The sequence below is a fragment of the Podarcis filfolensis genome (assembly GCF_964270895.1).
Source record: "Podarcis filfolensis genome assembly, chromosome: 4".
NCBI classification, from domain to species: Eukaryota; Metazoa; Chordata; class Lepidosauria; order Squamata; family Lacertidae; genus Podarcis; species Podarcis filfolensis.
The window spans coordinates 81,596,262-81,617,670 of NC_139607.1; the positions used below are offsets into that span (position 1 = coordinate 81,596,262).

At 42.0% G+C, this 21,409-nt stretch overlaps 1 protein-coding gene across 2 annotated transcripts; it reads left to right on the forward strand.

The window, feature by feature from the left end:
* Positions 1–2,538: 2,538 nt before the first annotated feature.
* CPAP (centrosome assembly and centriole elongation protein) lies at positions 2,539–21,275 on the forward strand. 2 transcript variants are annotated; one of them, XM_083608964.1, is made up of 17 exons: positions 2,539–3,051; positions 4,844–5,343; positions 5,839–5,962; positions 6,947–7,231; positions 9,322–9,460; positions 10,313–10,418; positions 10,638–12,213; positions 12,652–12,784; positions 13,967–14,132; positions 14,337–14,567; positions 16,752–16,851; positions 17,159–17,259; positions 18,070–18,174; positions 19,470–19,610; positions 19,695–19,779; positions 20,045–20,165; positions 20,966–21,275. In XM_083608964.1, exons 2-17 carry the CDS (start codon positions 4,921–4,923, stop codon positions 21,156–21,158), a joined length of 4,029 nt encoding a protein of 1,342 aa, XP_083465090.1. In that variant the 5' UTR covers positions 2,539–3,051; positions 4,844–4,920; the 3' UTR covers positions 21,159–21,275. The 2 variants fall into 2 exon arrangements, with proteins under 2 accessions (XP_083465090.1, XP_083465091.1); XM_083608965.1 differs by having other exon boundaries at positions 2,646–3,062.
* The last annotated feature ends 134 nt before the right edge of the window (positions 21,276–21,409 follow it).

A 21,409-nucleotide genomic window follows, 5' to 3' on the forward strand; every position in this document is an offset into this window, starting at 1 on the left:
TGCTCATATGCTACTGTGAAAAGGACACTTTGCATACATTTAAGCACTAATTGAATTATCACATACTAGCAATGGAATAGAAAAAAGTACATATGCCTTAAATTAAAGTACATACCTTAATTTTTTTCATAATTTTCACCATGTGTACAAAATAGTGTTGAATACTATTGTCCTTGGGTCTGCTCAGCCCTGACTGCAAAGTCTGCTCTAAAATAAAGTCTTGAACCCTGCAGCACTCCTAAAGTACAACCTTCAGGAGTAATTTTCCCATACTGGCTAGAGAGCTACCGGCCTACACCGTCATCTAAGCTCTACACCTTTTCTGTGTAGCAGGGGCAACTTCTGACTCCTCTGTGTCTGACTCTGTAACTCAGTCTCAGATCATTCTCCTGACCGCCCCCCCCACCATCGCTCAAACCCTCTGCCTCTAGTCTAGCACATTGCAGCTCATCGCTTCTGCAGACTGCTCTGCAGTGTCCTACACCACAATCCAGGATCTAAGCCATGGTGGGCAGCTCCCACCACTCTTCCTCATCCAGTCCTTCCCTGACATTGTGCCATTTTGAACCAAGATGGCAGACCAAATTAACCCTAATTATTAAATAGTAGCTCCCCTCCCAAAAGAATTTATTTAGGGCTAGGTCAAATGCTCTTCAGGTCAGGCTGGAATACTGGGTTGGTATGGATGGATGGATGGATGCATGCATGCATGCATGCATGCACAGGCAGCCCACAATTTCACAAATTGCACTATACATTATTTTCTTTTTTTTGTGTCCATCAACTTCCCGGGCAATGCTGGGCACTCCCCGCTAGTACCTAATGTTTGCTAGAGCTTATTCTAAATTAAGTGCACACCTTACAAACATGCTAGGAACGGGTAGGACATTTTTCACTCATTTATTTACTTTGGCAATGAATGAAGATAAACAGGATTCTGAGTGGGCAAAGGGTGAAGACTAGGGAACTGTTTCCAGGCACAATCTGGTTTGTTGCACTAGTAACCTCAGATATTATGATCCAGTATGTGGGGACCCCTATATAAAGGCACGGGGGTGTGTGTGTTGTTGCCTTACCATCTCTCTGTGCCCCCCTGCTGTGGAAGCTCGTGCCATTAATCCGAATCTTGAAATGTGCCACAACACCCATTCTGTTTTTAGTTAATTCACATTCCTGAAGGTTGCTCAGAAAAATTATGATTGATGATCAAGCCTAGTTGCTAATGCACACCCTCCTCTCAACAGCTACAGCTTGGTGAGGATGTGGTCTCTATTTATTTAATAAGGGAGGGGTATTGAATAGCACAGTAGTGGGAACCAGCTGAAGGTGGGCATCTAGAAAAGATCCCAAACATTACACAATCACCACAGAACAAAACGGGGAAGGGGGGGAAAGGGTCGATGGAAATTTATTTTAAGGTTACATGATAGTGTTACTACTACTGTCTCCGCTTGCTGGATCATCACCTTGTCGTGGTGAGTGGGCTTGCATGTTCCTATGACCCCTGTGAACGAAGCTGTCAGGAATATCGTACTCCCAGCAGGGTCACCCAAGGCGGTAAGGTCAAAGGGAAGGAGCTAGACAAAGAATGATCCAAGAAGTCCTCAACAGCAGAACAGGCGGATGATAACAACGGCTGTGAAGGCGGATGAAGGCTGCAGCAGATGGGAATCTACCAGTTTGTCGTGACTACTTTGTGCCATCGGAACAGAGCCCTACTGCGAAGATTTTGCTTTGCAGAAGCTTACGAAAAGCTAGGTCTATCACTCAACATCCAAAAAAAAAAGTGCTGCACCAACAAGTACAAAATAACCCCTCTGCAGTGCCACAACTCCAACTCAATGGTGTAACGTTGGAAAATGTCGATCACTTCTCCGACCTAGGCAGTTATTTTTCCACAAGGGCCAACACAAGGGCGAGTGCTGATTTCTCCCCATGGAAGTGCAGAGTGTTTGAGGACTGTGCCATTCGCAGGGAAACCAAGATGCTTGTTTACAAAGCTATTGTACTGCCAACCATACTGTATGCTTGTGAAACATGGACCACTTATAAACGCCATCTCCAACTCCTCAAAAGATTCCATCAACGGTGTCTCCGAAAAATTTTACACATCACTTGGGAAGACAGGCGAACTAATATCAGTGTACTGGAAGAAGCAAAGATCACAATGATTCTTCAACATCAACTTTGTTGGACTGGTCGTGTTGTGCAGATGCCTGATGATCGTCTTCCAAAGCAACTACTCTATTCAGAACTTAAAAATGGAAAACGTAATGCTGGTGGTCAACAAAAGAGGTTTAAAGACGGTATCAAGGCAAATCTAATAAACACTGACAACTGGGAAACACTGGCCTGCGAGCGCTCCACTTGGAGAACAGCCTTTACCAAAGGTGTCATGGACTTTAAAGACACTTGAACTCAGGCCACAAGGGAGAAGCGTGCCATGCTTGGCAAATCCACAGGTGATCAACTCCCGCCTGGAAAACAATGTCCCCACTGTGGAAGGACGCATGGATCCAGAATTGGCCTCCACAGTCACTTATGGACTCATTCTTAAAACCGTGTTTATGGAAGACAATCTTACTCGGCTATGAGTGATCGCCAAAGAAGAAGACTACTACTGCTTTACTATTTGGGGTTTTTAATGGATTGTGATCTTAACCCTTGGCTTATCTTTGTTTTGACATTTTATTTATCCTGATTATGTCTGTTTTTCTTCTTTAATAAATGCCTTTTAAAAGGAACCAGAATATAGGTTTCGCAAGCTGGAACCGAGGGGGCCCCGACACCACTGCGCTACTCCTCGCCTCCTCAGAGACAAAGGCCCCACCCTTTAACTGCCGCCGGTTTGGAAAGAAGAGCGCAGTATTTACTAACGACGCCTATTGTAACGTCCTTTTTTTTGCAGTGCTTCATGGGAAATGCAGTCGATAGCGGGCCGACTTTTCCTCAAAAGCGAGGATCGCGGCCGCCAGGAACTGCAACTCCCAACAAGCCCCGCGGCCGGCATTGTCCAGCCTGTGGCGCTGGGAGCAGGGAGGATGGCGGCAGGTTTGTAAAAGGTCTGGCGGGTGTATTCGCTGCGGAGTAGCAGCCCGATAGGAGGGCGGGGGGAGGTTGGCACTCGTGGAAGTTTAGGTTTCTTCTTACGCCGCTGTGAGGAAATTTGGGGTCTCCCCAAATATCTGCGGAAATCGTCTTACTAGATTAGTCGGTCTCCAGAGGCCGCTTTCTTTTCTTAATTTTGTCTTCTGTGTATGTCTGTCCGTTGTGTTTTATTCTCCTCTTTCCCTACACTCTGTATTTATGGGTTGTTGCCTTTTAATATGAGAGAGCACAGGAGGTGTTGCCGTTTGTGACCCTGGCTGAGGCTCAGCCCAGTTGTGGCTTCTCTGATATATATATACTAAATGTTTTGTCTCTGCCTGTGCTAAGCCCAGACGCTTATTTATTTCAAAAATTATACAATTTCCACGCACCCCTCTTTGCGATAACGAAAGCTGAGGTGGCTTTCAATTAAAAATCACAAATGGCAATAAAATTAGAAGCAATACCAGCTATGAGTCCTGATTCTTAAAACTTTTTGTTTCCTGTTTAGTTCAATAATAATTTTATTATTTATCCCCTCCCCTCCAAAAAAAATCTGGCTAGGTTTCCCCAGCTACTCTGAGCAGCTTCCAGCGGAATATAAAAGCATAATAAAACGTTAAAAACATCAGACGCCTTCTAAAAGTTGTGCACTCCTTAATCTCCTTGATATCTGAAGAGAGGGTGTTACTGTCTCTGTCTGGTCCCCTGTAACTTCGTTTCTCACATTGAGGGAACCAGCAGACCTTCAGAGGAAGACCTCAGCGCCCGGGCTAATTGATGAGGGGTAGAGATGCTCCTTCAGGTATGCTGGGCCAACGCCATTTAGGGTTTTAAAGGTCAGCACCAACACTTTGAATTGTGCTTGGAAATGTACTGGGAGCCAGTGAAGATCCTTTAGGACCAGTGTTATATGGTTATCTATGTTATACAGTTCTGTTCTCTGTAATCCAATATCTGATGAGGGATGATATTTCTGAAACCACTGAGATTGTTTCAGGAAACTTAGTTGAGAATTTTAAAGTCAAATTTAAAACTTCTTAATCTTTCTTAATGGTGGCTCTGAGTCTTTTATATGTTTTATGTGTTTAATATGTCTGGATTATAATTTTTTATGGATTTAATTGTTTAAATTATGCTGGGAAAGGCTGAATGAATGAGTAATATTAGTCTTTTTTTTGTTAAGTTTTATTTGCTGTTATAATCTGAATTAATGTTAAAATAAGAATTAATGATTGCCTAGCCTGCCCCATAGGGACGCGGGTGGCGCTGTGGGTAAAACCTCAGCGCCTACGACTTGCCGATCGTATGGTCGGCGGTTCGAATCCCCACGGCGGGGTGAGCTCCTGTCGTTCGGTCCCAGCTCCTGCCCACCTAGCAGTTCAAAAGCACCCTTAAGTGCAAGTAGATAAATAGGTACCGCTTTATAGCGGGAAGGTAAACGGCGTTTCCGTGTGCTGTGCTGGTGCAGGCTCGCCAGAGCAGCTTCGTCACGCTGGCCACGTGACCCGGAAGTGTCTTCGGACAGCGCTGGCCCCCGGCCTCTTAAGCGAGATGGGCGCGCAACCCCAGAGTCGGTCACGACTGGCCCGTACAGGCAGGGGTACCTTTACCTTTACCTTTAGCCTGCCCCATATTTCATGTAACCAAGACTGAAGGACCAGGCTGGTTCTATCTGGACTCTAAGTGAACACTGTCATGCAAAGAATGATGGATTCTGTGTATCCACTTGATAAATCTTTGTTTTATTGTACAGGTACTGAAGTTGGGTATCAAAGACCTTGGCCAGCGATATAGATTAGTTAAGGTTGGACTACAATAATTATTTCCCAGATGGCCACCTCTACAGATATGAATTGGGAAGAAAACTTGATCGCACACTGGATGTCTAATGCTCCCCGTGCTGGAGTTATATTAAATCCTGCTTTCCATAGTTTGAAAACCACTAGAGCACTCAGTATTGACGATGCCTCACCAGGTATTTCAAGTAATTCACTACACAGTTCCAGCAGCATTTCTCTAAGTGAAAACTCTCTACAGATACAGCAAGCTGTTGCATTGAGCAGTCCTTGTGGGGACAAGTTGGACATATCCGAAACACTTTCTCCAATTTCATTTGCTAAGGAGGAGCAAATGCTAATTGTTAAAGATGCTCCAGGTCAGTGGGTAGCCCTGCAAAGTGATACTGAATGTGATCAGCTAGATGGTCTGGATGAAGAATGTTGCACTGATCTACTTCTTCAAAAGCTTGAGCAGGTAAAAAAAAAGCCTCTATTTACACCTATTATTTATTCTCTCTAGAAAAAAAGCAGTATTTTCGCAAGTCAATACTGCACAATTTGTGACCCAATAAGCTGAACTTGTATACTGAACCCCATGAAACTATGATGCTTGCAGTTGTGCTATTCACTACTATATTCTGGCTCTGTTAAGGAGGCAGTTTAGCTTATCCTTTGGCAGGTACATTTATGAAACAATGTTGTTTTGCTTGAGATTGGTAGGCTTTACTGATGAATTGAGGCTTGAATTTCAGTATGGTATTGCAATGCCTATTTGTCTATTTTAATTCTAGTTGTGTACTGTACTAATATGTAATTGTACAGTCCAAATGGCACTTGTTGGACTTGGGCCCTAGTGTAAATTGTGGTCACTTTAGTGTATTCTGATGTGTCTGTAAACTGTTTTCTTACAAATAAAGATTAGATTAATTGCTCTAATATACGAGTTCTAATAATGTATTTGGCTTCTTAGCTCAAAGGACTGCAACAGCACAAGCAGGAACAGCTGAAAAGGCAACAAATGGAGCAAATTCAAAGGCTAATGGAAGAACAACAGAAACTACTTTCAATGGTCTCTGAGCAGCAAACACATACTGGTAAGGGGACATGCTGAAATTGTCTTTACAACTGTAGCATGGTTAAAACAGACAGAAATAGATAAGGTTTTTTATGCCCGGACAGTGCTAAAATACATAAACATTGCTTAGTCAAATAGTTATTTGGTCAGGAATTCTTGTATCAAATCAGAATTGGTACCAGGGGCTGCTTTCCATATTACAGCTTCCCAATAAGGATCTGTCCTTGCAAGTTCCTCTTGCATCTTTAAAATTAGTATTTATTGGGATGTTGCTCAAGCTCTGAGACAGACCCCATTTGGGTGCTGCTAATGTTTGCAGGTCATTTTCTTTTGCTTGTATAAACTGACATGCCCAAGTTGCATTTTAAGGACAGAATGAACATTGTGGGATTTCACTGGTGCTGGGAAATCATATTGTTTAGAATAGTTTTCTTTAATCTTAAACCCACCATGCTGAGCACAGTCCATAAGCCATTTTTTGTGGCCTGCCAGTGGTCTGACATCTCCTCTTGCCCCTTTTTTTGTGTTTGCAAGGCCAGATAGGCAGCAAAAACAGGAGGCTTACTGAGCCCTTAGTGGGCCACTGCATAGCTGGTGATTGTGCTTAGCTCAGTGGGTCACAAGATACACCAATCTGTTCTAAAAAGGGATGAAATACTCATGATGACAATATTGACTACTGACTACCAGTGGAAGGTTCTAGTTATTTTGACGAGCTTCTTGATCACAGATGAAGTAAACAAATAGTGGAATATACAGTGGAAATTACAAAATCCTCAACCAGAAGTTTTGCAGTTGTTTCTTCTTATCCATCTTTTGCTACATGGATGGTTGGCAACTGCATGCCTAAAGCATTGCCAGGTTACAGGCTTTATTGATAATGGTTCCAAAAATCCTGTTACTGGCAGAATACATAAAGACTGGAAAAACCACACCCTTTCTGCTATTTCTTCACATAAGTAATACAAATATCCTCTGCTATGGTTTTCTGTTTAACTGTAAGGCTTTCGTGTAATGGAAGATTGCTTGAGTCAAAGATGTGATCATCCATCTCACTCACCTCCTGTGCCGTCTCTTCCACCACACCGCAATGGAGACAGTGTTTATTGGAACAGTGGGCCTTGTATTCCTTCTCCTGTTGAACAAAAGGATTCTCTTCAAAAATCCAAGAATGGCCAAATATTGAAGGGAACCATCTCTGCAGATCCTTTTTGCGAGAGAGAGACTTTAGATTTGTCTTTCAAAATGCAGAATGAATTGAAGGTTGAAGACCAAAATGACATTTCAGGTAAAACATTCATCTAACTAAACTAATTATTAATATTGCCTGTATGAATACTAATATCAGAGGTTTTTGTAAAGATTGCTGAGAACATATAAATATTGAGGTCCAGAAATGTGCTTGCTGCTGCTGAGCATGTTCTTTAATTCTGGTGAGATGCTGCTTTTTCTCCAGAGTTTCAAGCAGTGCAAAGGAATCTTCCAGACCTACCACTGAATATCAGTGGTAGATCATACAGTGGAACCTCGGATTGCGAATGTGATCGGTGCGGGAGGCACGTTCGCAACCCACAGTGCTGTGTCTGCACATTCGTGTGATGCAATTTGGCGCTTCAGCGCATGCACAAAGCGTGATTTAGTGCTTCTGCGCATGTGTAGCGCCAAAACCCAGAAGTAACCCGTTCTGGTACTTCCAGGTTCGGCGCATCTGTAACCCGAAAACATGCAACCCACAGCTTTTGCAACCCAAGGTATGAATGTATTTTGCTTCTTTCTGAGCCTTTTCAAGGCATAAGGCATAGGAAATCTCTCCCCACTACTAGCTCTATAGTGCTAAGAGCTGAGGAGGAGAGGGACTTTCCCCACAGTAGCACTGGGCCTCAGAGAAGCTCAGAGCACCTTTGATGCTCATAGTGGTAACACAGAATAAGACACTGCCTGTCCTCCTTGGAGGGGGGGTGAGTATCAGTCCATTAGTGAGCAATTATTTGGTTGTCTATTAAGGCCAATCAAATTTTTAAGATCACTTTAATACTGCTTTTCAGCCATCTTCTGTAATAGTAGTAGTAGTAGTAAATGCATTGGACACAATTCATTTATGCTATGGACACAGAAAGCCCAACAGGGCTCAGCAATAACCTCACCCCAGGTTACAGGCAGTAACATGGGCTTTAAAGGGAAGGGGAAATTTTTGTAGGATAGATGTATTCTAAGCAAATACATAAAGTCATTGGTAAGCATGGAGGCAGAGGATATTATTATATTGAACCCTGTTAGGTTTCCTGATTACACCTATAACATTTAAAGTGGTGCAGTTCAGTGGCGTAGCGTGGGTTGTCAGCACCCGGGGCAAGGCAAGTAATTTGCGCCCCCTAACCCGTGGATTTGCGCCCCCTAACCCTAACCCCCAGATGTTGCGCCCGGTGCGGCCGGCCCCCCCCTGCACCCCCCACGCTATGCCACTGGTGCAGTTCATATGTTCACATTATGACCTTGGAAATATTTTAAATAGCCCTGTAAAGTAAATATTGCACATGGGATGGGGGCTAAAGTTAGGAGAATTAATGGTATATATCAGACCATCTATGGAGTTGGAGGGTGAGCTGAGCTTGAGGTTTAACTTTCTGGATCATAACTGTATCTACTGAACTACACCAAATACCTCCATTCAGTTAGAGATGAAACACGTTGTTTTGCATAGGAGATCAAATATATTGTCCAGAGCCAGCGGACCTTCCTATTTAAAGTGTGAAGAACTTTATTCATTAAAAGAGTTTCTGGATTTGCAGTTGTTGTAAAGATATGGCTGAAAGAAAAATTGACTGGCTAGACAATGTCAAAGGGACTGATTAAAATTCAGTTCCAGGTTCCTGCTGCATTGTGACACAAGTGTATGTAGGCAGGTGTAACTTTAGGGACTGGTGCCTGAGTTTGCTTATTTTCCTCATCATTCCCTGTGCTTTACTTTTGTTTTTGAATTGTAAGCATGTGGGCAGGGACTGTTTTTATTTTATTTCTGTGCGAAGACATCATACATATATACAAAAATAAAACTTTAAACTACAATATCCCTACAATACAACACAACATATACGTCTGTGTTGTTCTTACGTAAGCTACTCTAATGTCTGCTCAACTCAGAAGTTGCGAAAAAAATCTTAAATATTAGTGAGCTAGTAAACTGGTACTTTGAGTAGAAATTGGCTAGCTGATCAGCTGCACTGCTTTTTGCAACAGATAGCTCAAGAGGCCTTCTGTGTCTTGAATAAGGACTTGATCAAACAAAGAAAAGCAAGGTTTGTAACTTGAATGAAGAGGGGGGGCTTATCTCCTTCATGTCAGCTGAGTGAAATATCAAGTTTTTCCTTTATTTTGCAGGAGAAAATTGTCAGATTCTGGAGCAAAATCTACTTGGACATGCAGATGGTGACATTAGTTGTAAAAGCACCAGGGATGCAGAGACCTCTGAAAGCCGGACTGGAGGGAAGTGCTTGGAAACACCCAATGCTGAGGAAAGGTGAGTTTGTATGCAAAATGGCCTTGATGCCCAGTGAACAACCCCCCACTTCCCAAAAAAGAAACCCAGTTGTGAAGGTAGAAAACGAGCAGTGGCAACTACCCAGTGTATTGCACAGAGTGTCATATGTACAATGACCTGAAAGCTGGACAGAAGTTGTGGGTGTATGCTTCTTCTCTGCGAGTCAGGAGCACACTGCACAAGATTTCTGTCCCCTTGAGACCAAGGTAGCTAACCTGGAGAAAATGAAAGAGGCCTTTGAGACATAGTTGAGGTGTCTTATTATCAGGGTCCTCTTCTGTTATGGGGAATGAGGGTCTTTGGGGAAGGAGGTTGTCACTCTGAGAAAGAGAGACATGATTCCTTTTAATAATAATAATAGTAATAGTAATAATTTATTATTTGTACCCCGCCCATCTGGCTGGGTTTCCCCAGCCACTCTAGGCGGCTTCCAACAAAGATTAAAAATACATTAAAATGTCACACATTAAAAACTTCCCTGAACAGGGCTGCCTTCAGATGTCTTCTAAATGTCAGGTAGTTGTTTATCTCTTTGACATCTGATGGGAGAGCGTTCCACAGGGCAGGCACCACTACTGAGAAAGCCCTCTGCCTGGTTCCCTGTAGCTTTGCTTCCCTCAGTGAGGGAACCACCAGAAGGCCCTCGGCGCTGCACCTCAGTGTCTGGGCAGAACAATGGGGGTGGAGACGCTCCTTCAGGTATATTGGGCCGAGGCCGTTTAGGGCTTTAAAAGTCAACACCAACACATTGAAGGGATCCATTCCTTTGTGATGAACCAATATCCTGTATTTTATAAGATCTGACAATAAAATGTGAGTCTCTTGCAATAGACCTGTTGCTGCTAGTATTCAAGAAAGAAAACAAACATTTGAAGAGTTCCTAGAAGAACAGATACGACTAGAAGAACAACGGCTGAGCCAAAAAGGAAATAAAAAGGTTAGTAATTAGAAATGCTTCTTGCAGTGATATATAAAATGTATAACAACTGTGAGAATAAGTTCCTGCTTCAATTATCTTGGTTTCACTCTTGTAGGTGCAACACATGAAATTCCAGACTTCCCAAAAAGTTTTATATGAGTACTTTGATAGAGCAAGCAAAACACATAAATAGAAATATAATAAAATGAAAAGGTCTTTTTGTTTTTGTTTTTTTAGGATTCTGAAAGATCAACATTCCAGACACCAGTTGCAAAACGACCCTTTCTAAAACGAGGTGAAGGTTTAAGAAGGTTTGCTGGTGCAAAATCCAAAGCAGCTAATCAGAAAGAAAACAAAGTAACTCCTCACCTTAATGCATCAGAAGTAAAAAACTCAGTTAAAGCAGACAAGCCACAGCTTCACCGGAAAATGGCCACTTCAAATAAAGAACAAAATTCTGACAATTTTGTGTCTAAAAATAGTAATCAGAATGGTAAAATGAAGAAAGCTCCAGCTCTTCCCGCTCGAAAAACAGCAGTGCTCAGAACTTGTGCTGGGAAAGCTATCCCTTCATCTACAAGACGAAATCCCAGTGAAAGGAAATCTGGACAACTGAGAGAGTATGCCAGGTCAGAAATAAATGGTGAAAGAGAAAAGAATAAAGATAATATAATGGCACTTGCAAAGCTGGATGAAATTGGCTGCGAGTTACCCAAAGAAAAGTATGCGCAACCAGCACAAGTGACCAAACATCTTACAAATTCCTCTGAAAAAGACCTAGACCTCTCTTTTGAACTTTCTTTCCAGAAGAAATTGGAAATCTGGGATACTGAAAAGGAAAAAGAGGAAATTGAATTGGATGAATTTTTGTTTCTAGAGCAGGCTGCTGATGAAATCTCCTTTGCCAGCAATTCCTCACTTATTGTAAGGATCTTGGATCAAGGCCAGCAGATTTCTACAGGGCGCAGACTGTCTTCTACTCCCATTAAATCAAGGCAGCAACAACAGCAGCTAAATGTGCAGGACGCTACAGCTGTAGAGAACAGAAATGGAGACGCATGTGTTTCCCAACCAGCAAACAATGAGAAGGACAGAGGGATGATCACTGAATCCCAGGCATCTGAAATGCTGAAGGATCATCATAATAAAATTGACAGTAAAATGCTTCAGGCTTTCCCCACTGAGTTTCAAGGTTTTGGTGACACTGAGTGGGACGAAGATAAATCTGGTGAAAGTAGTGATGTGACTTTGGGGTCTGAGGAGGAATTTGAGACTACCATAAAGCCTGCTGAGAGAGCTAAAAAGTTTGATTTGAGTCATAGAGGTGACAGTCCTGAATTTTCAGAGTACAAAGAAGGCACAAATAGAGATGCCAGCCTTGGCTTACTGGAGAAAAATGTTGGTAGTATCCAGTGTAGCAAGATAAACAAGGGTTCTGAATTTCAAACTGTGTGTTGTGCAAATAGAAATCAAGTTGATTTTGATGACGAAACATCGTGGACGGACTTTGACGAGAATGGGAGTCGGTGTACCCAAGTACCAAATGATGACTTGGTTATTAAAGGACCATTGTCCCCTGACTGTTCAGCTACGAATGAGGCATTTTTTCCAGATAAAAGGATCAAGAGGAAGATTGCCGTAGCAAAGAAAGGGGATGTTCTGGCCAGGCAAAGTGCGGCAGACAGTGAGGCAATTGCACCCCCCACAACAGATCTGATGCTGAAGCTCTTTCCTTCTCTGAGGCCCAAACAGAAGGTAGAGGCACAGCAAAGACATGATGCCAAACCCAATGTGTCTCAGGAAGAATCAGGAGGTAAGCAAGAGGGATAAATGAGTATTGAGTGTAATAATCAGTCCCATAAATCTCCTCAATAGCAGTAGTAATCTTCAAAGCCTATATCCCTCTGTCCTGCTTTTCAGCTTGCAATCTCAGGGTTTTAGATTCTAAACAAATTGCCAAGCAATTTATTGGAGCCAATTTGCTTTTCAGACTGGTTTCTATTGTAATGGCTACAATTTTATGTGTTTAAGCCCATTTATTTCATCCAGTCTTACAGCGAGTCGCTCATAGTTTCAGTCTGGATATGTATGCGTAAAAGCTGACCTGGAAGTCAGCGGAGTTGGCTTTAAAACTCCTATAAAGATGGCAAAGATCGGAGAGGGTGGGAAACTGGTAAAACGTTACCACACAACAGTATAGTGCATACATTCACATTTGTGCATCAAACATTGTGCACCTGTTCTTTGTCAGGAGACACGGCTCGTTCCCAGCTACTGAGAGAGAAACTTGTTGAATTGGAAGTTGAAATCGAACGGTTTAGGGAAGAAAATGCGTCCCTCACAAAACTTCGAGAAGAGCGCGAGAAGGCTTTGGAGAAGTTCAGGTAACTTAAAGAGCCTGTCTGATTTCTATCCTGTTGGTGTGAAGTTGATTTAACCTAGAGCAGGCTTGCCACTTAGGACCCACCTGCCATCTATGACAGCCCATTCATTTAAAATAAATCCATCCTTTCCTGTTAAAAAGCTCAAGGTGGCTAACAATGTATAAACAATAACCCACATTACTAGAAGCAGCAAGAAACAAAAAGATAAAAGGCAGCTATTGAAAACAAGTGCATATTCTCAAGTGATAAAAACATTTCAATGCAGCTAATTACAATACAGTCTGGTGCAGAAGCTTAAAATGACCCCCCCCCAAAAAAATAGTATGCCTGGTTCTACTAGGGCCCTCTTTTGGGTGCCAACTAAATATAGTTCAGGGGAATGCACAAGAGAGCTTAAGATATTAACAGACGAGTGGGTTCATACAGGACTAGGTTTCCCTTGCTATCCTGGTCCCAAACCATGAAGGGCTTTAAATTCGCCACTAGCAATTGGGACAAGATACAAGCTGAAAGCCAGGGCAGTTGTTTCAATAAGAGAGTCACATACTCTGATGAACCACTGAGCTGCCATGTTTTGTACCAGCTACAGGTTTCTGGACTTTATTAATAATGAGGCCCTATGCAGAAGGCATAGTAGCCCAGCTGTACAGCATGTGTTTAAAATGGCATGCAGGACAATGTGCAAGCCAGTGGGACCCATAGAACAGGGGCAGAATAGTACCTAGAAGTACCTTCCCTTAATATTAAATCTCAAAGCACTGATAACAGTTGATAACAAAGCAGTTGACTAATTCAGCTGCAGTAATAGATGACAGAGACAATGCATCATACAGGGCTAATAAATTTAGTAGTTTGCAAACAATAAACTATGCAGCTATTTTACTGGGCATTTGCAAATTACCTAATTTGCTAATCAATAAATATTGTGGAGTTTCTGAAGATATGGCCTGTTGGTTTACTGGGATTTATGTAGAGAGCCAAGAAGGATGACCTAAGAAAGCTTGAGGTCTGTTACAGCAACAGTGCCTGGTGGTTGTGTTCTAGGAGAGCTTTTTAAAAATATACTATCTGGGGTGTCTTGTGGAGCTAACATTCCTAAGATACAATGTTATCAATAAAACATACAATTTTGCAAGGAGCAGCATTTTTTGCTGTTCTGAAATTATTACTGTCAATTTTCAGGAAAGAAGTTGCTGACTTTGAACAACAGAAAACCAAAGAGCTTGCTCGAATAGAAGAATTTAAAAAAGAAGAAACAAGAAAGCTGCAAAAAGAACGTAAAGTTTTTGAGAAGTATGCACAGGCAGCTAGAGCTATTCCAGATAAAAAGGAACGGGATGAAATTCAGGTATGAATGCAGGGGAAAGTCTATATGGTTACTTTGATTGGGATCAGATTTACTGGTTGTTGATTTAAGGTGAAGAATGTCCGCTGAGTAATTTTATTACAGGTATTGCATTTATTACTACAGTGTAAAGTGATTTGTCTTTTTCTTCAGTTTGTGTATTTTAACATAGCAGCAAATGACCTGCTTGCATGTTGTTTTCTCAAGGCTTTGAAGCAGCAAATGGCAACCTTGCAGGAAGATTTAAAAAGAAGAGAGACAAAATGGTCAACAACCCATATTCGTCTTAGAGACCAGATAGAGGCCTTAACTAGGGAGAATGTGCAACTACGGGAAGAGATCAAAATTATGGAACGATTTCGTTTGGATGCTTGGAAGAGAAAAGAAGCGTCTATAAGCAAGAAGAAAACTGGCTGTGATAAGAAAGCAGAGTCAGCAGTAAGGTTTCTTTCCCCCTTCTTTTTTTTTATAAATAATTTTTATTAACAGACCAATCAAATCAAATCACATAAATTCCGAATTACAGAGCCTAATTTTAAATTTTTGTTGGGGGTACCCATATTTCAAGTTCCGAAAGGGATCCAATCCTCTTGTTGCTGCTGCTTTAAAAGTCCACAAATCTGTCCAAATAATGTTCACAATTCTGTCCAATCCTTTCTTGCTGTTTTCCACATCTCTTCTAGTTGTTTTCATATATTTTTCCTTTCTCTTTGTTTTTGTGGCCTCTGATAGTCTCCATAAGTGGGTTGAAACAAATTTGTATTCCTGTGTGGATTTTTCCGTTTGTCTATGAGTCATATTTCAGACAGCTACCGTATTTCATCATTTCCATCAAGAAAAACATTCTTGCTGTCTACTCGTTAACTTTTCACAGGTCTGTCACCTCTTTCTCAGTCCTTGAGGAGGTTCTGCCAGGAATCCAATATGAAAACAAAGCTTCCTCCTCCCGATCATAAATCTTTCGACAAGACCTGTCAAAATGGCGACTCCCTTTTTGTTGCTGCACCATCAAAATCCCTTGCTCTTTTCTCAATCTCACAAGCCAAACTTTTGGTAGTAAATCATTTCCACACAGTTTTTAATCATCCTGCTTAGGTTGGTTATGCGATGGTTCTTTTTGGGGAGGGGTTATTGGTTAATCACATAGAAGAAAAGGAAAAAAAGTCCCCGCCCATCCAGTCCCGCTCTGGCATACTGAACCTGGTGTATTTTCTTCATGTTGTATTCCGTTAAATCCAGCCCGTCACTCTCGTTTCACAGAGGTCACTTCAGTTAGCAGTCTTCACTCCCGTTCTTCACTTGAAATATGTGCATTTGCTTCTTTTCCAATTATATATTTCGAGCTGATGCAGCCAGTGTGCTATCAGAGACAGCGTCCGGGAGAGCCGGACCCCACCCGAGGGCTTTGTGCCTAGTGTCCTCACCCCCTTCTTTCGAATCTGGGGGTGAATTATGGACACAGCAGGAAGGCAGCGTTCCCCATTCCCTTGGGGCAACGAAGGGAGGCTGCAAACTCCCATATCAGCCTTTTAATTACCTTGTGTGGGTCGGAGAGATGTTATTGTCGGCCATCTTCCAATGTGCCTCCTGGCGGCCCCCCTGTTTCTTTCCCCCTTCTATCTCTTTTCCGGCGTAAAAGTGGTAGAGTGGTTAATGTGACACACTCAGACTGGGAGACCCGGGTTCAAATCCCCACTCAGTCATGAAGCTCACACTTTCTCTGCCTAACCTATTTCCCAGGGTTGCTGTGACAATAAGAGTTGCGTGGAGGAAAAATACACCTGAAACTTGCCTGAAAAGGATGAATTAATGAAACACAAACTGCCCAGGCACCTTAGGTTGCACAAATTTGACTTACATTTGCGTACTCGTCATTATTGAGAGTCAGGCTGATGTTTTTGAGCCATTAGTCCAGGCATAGGCAAACTCCGGCCCTCCAGATGTTTGGGACTACAGTTCCCATCATCCCTAGCTAACAGGACCAGTGGTCAGGATGAGAATTGTAGTCCCAAACATCTGGAGGGCTGGAGTTTTCTATGCCTGCATTAGTCTGTCTCTTTTGGTAGGAGAGTTTTGTGTGTGCAGCTGTTAGGGTAGAATCATTAATGTGGGACTGTTGGGACAGAATTTTTCGACTTTTTTTGATTTGACAAGCTGCCTTCATTTCTAAAGTGTTTGAGCGAGTATCCGGAGTCATGCAAGCACACCTTTCCTCCTTACTAGTGCTCCTCCAATCCAAATCTGCTCTGGAGGATTCCTCAACTGTTCAGGGCACATGTTGGCAGGTTGTGGGGAAAAGAGTGAGAAGTCCACTTGGGTAGGTGGCCACTGTTGGCTTTCACTCTATATTATATATTACTGAACAGCTCTCAGGCGCACAGTTCCAAGTATGATTAAGCAAAAGTGCATACATGTTGTAAACAGCTTCCTACCATATTGACTTTAGTTTTATGTTGCAAATAGCTTTGTGAGCTTAATTTTGAAAAGCGGTGTATAAATATGGTAAAATAATCATCTTTTACTTTTCGGGGAAAAGGTTTGTGTTTCTGAATATTATCATTGTAGCATTTTAACAAAAAAAAATCTCAATAGGCCCCTGCTTTACATTCCCCCCCCCCACAGCATTCTCCAGCTATATTGCAAAAAAACCAGACTCTGCCTTCAATTCCTCAAGCAGAAAAGAGCAGCAAGATGAATGGCAAAAGTGATCTGTCATCAGAAGGTAACTATACTTAGGATACAGTACCATTTCTAGTAAGCAGCAATATGACATTTTACATGCAAATCTGTATGTTACATACCTTGTCATTCTGACACTTCTGCTACCTCCAAAGAAAACCCCCTGCTACTGGTATGTTTTACAGTAATTTACCCAGGAAGCAGTAATGCCACTGATAATATTTAGTGTGGGCCTCAAATGAAATAAAACATGAGGTAGCAGAAAATTAGAGAGGGATGTACCTACCTTCTCCCCATGTCCTAGGAAATATAAAATATTAGAATCATATTTTTATTCTTGTTTGAAATAGGAAGACCCTGTGCAAAATTTAAACTAGCAGCTGCACCTGAAGAGAGTTGCTTGAACAATGTGGCAGTGACTTTTGAAGATTCCTCCAAAGCATTTATGGCTGTAAGTAAAGTACAAGAATGTTGGCTCTTGGTTTCATAAGGCAGTCTAGGGCAGCATCAAGGAAGCAAGAAACCGCTGGTGAGGTTGCTATGTTAAATCTCTTCTTGCTCTTCTTGACTGTTCATGCTGCTCCTTTGGTTGAGAAATAACCCAATTTTTATGGATCAAATTTATATTCAGTATAAAGGTATGCAAGGTTATAGATACTAAATTCTAGGGAAAACAGTGTTACATTCTCATTTAAAGAATGTAAGATACTGTAGTTGTATACAGTGGTACCTCAGGTTACATATGCTTCAAGTTACAGACTCCGCTAACCCAGAAATAGTGCTTCAGGTTAAGAACTTTGCTTCAGGATGAGAACAGAAATTGTGCTCTGGCGGCGCAGCAGCAGCAAGAGGCCCCATTAGCTAAAGTGGTGCTTCAGGTTAAGAACAGTTTCAGGTTAAGTATGGACCTCTGGAACGAATTAAGTACTTAACCCGAGGTACCACTGTAATAGATTTTAGTCCCGTTTTGCTATTGGCATCTTTTCTCTATAGAACAGGAATAGAGCATGCCTTCAGGTGTAGTATTTTGTGGGATAAGCACAGTCCAGGAAATTTAGGTTTGCACATTTAAACCATGGCAGACACGTCATTGTGGAAAGGGTCCTTTAACGGTAGTCTGAAGACCAGTAGAGTATTTCAGTTTACATGAATGAAGCTTCTCTTGTGGAGAAGTTCCCAATTTGTCACCATTGAATGCCCACAGTAATATGATTTGACTCTCAAGACAAATTTATACAGTTTTTCCCACCTCCCATTTCAGAATTTACCTGGTAATGGAACTGCTGAATCATCACCATCGCTAAGTACTGATTCATCAGACAGTGAAGACGAAATAGAGAGTGAAGCCAATCATCCTGATGGAAAGGTAGTAAGTTGTTGTTTTTTTCTAGCGCATGGGTGGGGGAACCTGTGGCTCTCCAGATGCTGCTGGACTCAAACTTCCTTTGGGGTCAGCCAACATGGTCAAGTTCAATGGGAATTGTCATCAACATCAGGAGGGATGCAGGTTTCCCATACCTGCTCTGAAGCGATTCCAGAAAGTAGTATCGGGAGAACATTGCTATGTAAAGGAAATGCTTGCTCTTTCTTGCCTCAGAAAGGATGACCAGTTCCATACCTGCACCACCTATGAAAGTGCAGTGCTGCTGCTGCTATGCTTGGGAGTCTTTTTGGATCTGAACTAGATGTTTATGCCATTCTGCCTAATTTTCAGAATGGAGCCCAAAGAACGCAGGGAAAAATAGGAGGTGGTAACTATTTATGTATTTTTCATATTCATATACCACTTAAATACTATCATATCTAAGCACTGTACAAGAAATAAAAAATAAGAAAAGGTGAAAATTGGTTAAAACTATAAAACCAGACTTCGAGTCTCCTGGAATAAAAGTCTGGAAGTTCAGGGACATTCACCAAATTGGGCCTGCAATACTAAATGCATGGCTTCCATCTTTGCCACAGTAGACGCACTAAAACGGACTCTGCCGAAGACCTCAGTGATTCGGCGGTCCTTGGGGTATCCTGGACCCATGTTATCAAGGCCCTCGTAAATAAAGACAGTCTTCTCAATAAAGTTTTGCTATCTATACCAAGCGATTTATCCATGTTCCTTTCAACTAAGCTTTCCTACTGAATTTAGGTCCCTATTATGCAGAGGAAACCAAATTGCCTACTTTTATACAGTCTTGCAGCTGTTTCCCATGCATTTGCCTAATACTCAAGGTCAGGTCAGCCACAGTTAATGGTTATGCCCCACAGCAAATGTGGGAATGACCCTCAGGCTTGTATGATCTTTCTCGGTGCACAGAGAAACGCTTGTGCTTATGTGAAGGCCTAACTCGAGAGTGATCTGCCTACAAAAAGGGGGTGGGATAGTTCTTTTGAGTGTGTGTGGCCCACTCATGTAAGCCCGCAATTAAATAAATAAGAAAAATCCTACATCAATTTCTGGGCCTCTGGATTTGTGAAGCATGCTCCATACTTTTGAATTTCTAAAGGCACCGTATTTAGAATTGGGAGGGATACTATCCCTTATTATCAGACAAGGTCTGTTTGGGTTTGTTTTGGCCTCTTCCCCTTTCTTATTCTCTGCTCGGCTTAGCCTGTAGAAGTTCACAGTCAGAATTGTTACGATGTATGCTTTTATTTCACTTCTTTCAGGTTGAAAAGATTTTAAAAAATGGATCCCACTTGATTATTTTCCCCAATGGCACACGAAAAGAAGTGAGCTGTGATGGGAAGACTACAACTGTAACCTTCTTTAATGGAGATGTAAAGCAAGTTCTGGATGATCGGAGAGTGGTATGTATCCAGTAAGAAGTATGTGCCATTCAGATATGGACAGAAGGTTCTATTAATGCTAAATTTGTTAACTCTTCTCAACAGATATACTATTATGCAGATGCCAAGACTACGCACACCACCTACCCCACGGGCTTAGAGGTCCTACATTTCTCAAATGGACAAATAGGTAAACAGAGACCTGGCTGTCTTGCTTTTAGCCGTTTAGGGAAGTTTTTAGTGTTTAATGCTGTATTGTTTTTAACACTCGATTGGGAGCTGCCCAGAGTGGCTGCGGAAACTCAGCCAGATGGGTGGGGTATTAATAATAAATATTTTATTATTGTACTGCTCTATAAATTGTTGTGTATTTGTGTGTATTGGCACACCATTAAATTGAACGTACAAGGCGTATGAGTATTCTGACATGTGGTATGCTCATTCATTCCTTGCAGAAAAGCATTTTCCAGATGGAAGGAAAGAGATTGTATTCCCTGATCAAACCATTAAGAATGTGTACACGGATGGGCGAGAAATGACCATTTTCCCTGATGGCACCATTGTCCGCACACAGCAGTAAGATTTATTTTCATAAAACTATTTTAAGAGTTAAGTTTGGACTGCATTTACTGCAGCCATATAGAAAAAGTAAAGGTAAAGGTACCCCTGACCATTAGGTCCAGTCGCAGATGACTCTGGGGTTGCGGCGCTCATCTCGCTCTATAGGCGAGGGACCCGGCATTTGTCCGCAGACAGCTTCCAGGTCATGTGGCCAGCAGGACTAAGCTTTACCTTCCCGCCGGAGCGGTACCTATTTATCTACTTAAACGTGACGTGCTTTTGAACTGGTAGGTTGGGAGGAGCTGGGACCAAGCAACGGGAGCTCACCCCGTCGCAGGGATTCGAACCGCCGACCTGATCGGCAAGCCCTGGGTTCTGTGGTTTAACCCACAGCGCCACCCGCGTCCTATATAGAAAAAGTAGTGACACACATTAAGAATGCCTTTTGAGGAAACAAGACTGTGGAGGAAGAGAAAGGCCGTCAAGAACAAAATGCTACCCTTACCCAGTCTGGCCAGCTTCAGGAATACAAGGTGGGTGCCAGAGAACATGAAGCTGCTGGGCAGATATAAAGATGATAATCGCAGCAGTTTAGGAATACTTCCTGTGTAGGCTAAGATTTGTTGTGCTGAAAGTACACATTGGGAAGAACCCAAATGATATGAGGCAGAGATGCTGCTTAAAGTTACATTTTAAGTAGGCAGGCTGTAGTAGGTATGGCAGTTAGAACAATTAGCTGCATTCTTAATTGTACCTCCCAGCAGAATTTAGCTATAACATTACATTGGTTTTAAAGGTTGCCTTTCTATTTTAAGGGATGGAAGTAAGGTTATCGAGTTCAGTAATGGCCAGCAGGAAGTGCATACAGCCCATTTCAAGAGACGGGAGTATCCAGACGGTACCGTTAAGACAATGTATGCCGATGGACGCCAAGAAACGCAGTATGCTTCGGGTCGAGTTAGAGTTAAAGATAAGGATGGTGAGATTATTGTGGACACCATCCTCTAAAAGTTCGTATTTTGTTCAGGTCTTAATATTTATCCATGTTTTCTCTTCTCAGAAAATGTTTGTAAAGGTTGTACATAGTAAACATGTTTTGTCAATAAACTTGTTTTTAAAGATTAAGGCTATTCCTACTCACACAAGTCCTAATATGTAAATAGCAATACATTTCAAAAATGACAAACTTTCTGTTTCTTGTTTTCGGACAACAACTTGTTGCCAAAGCAGGTTATAACCATTTTGAAGCAATCATACAC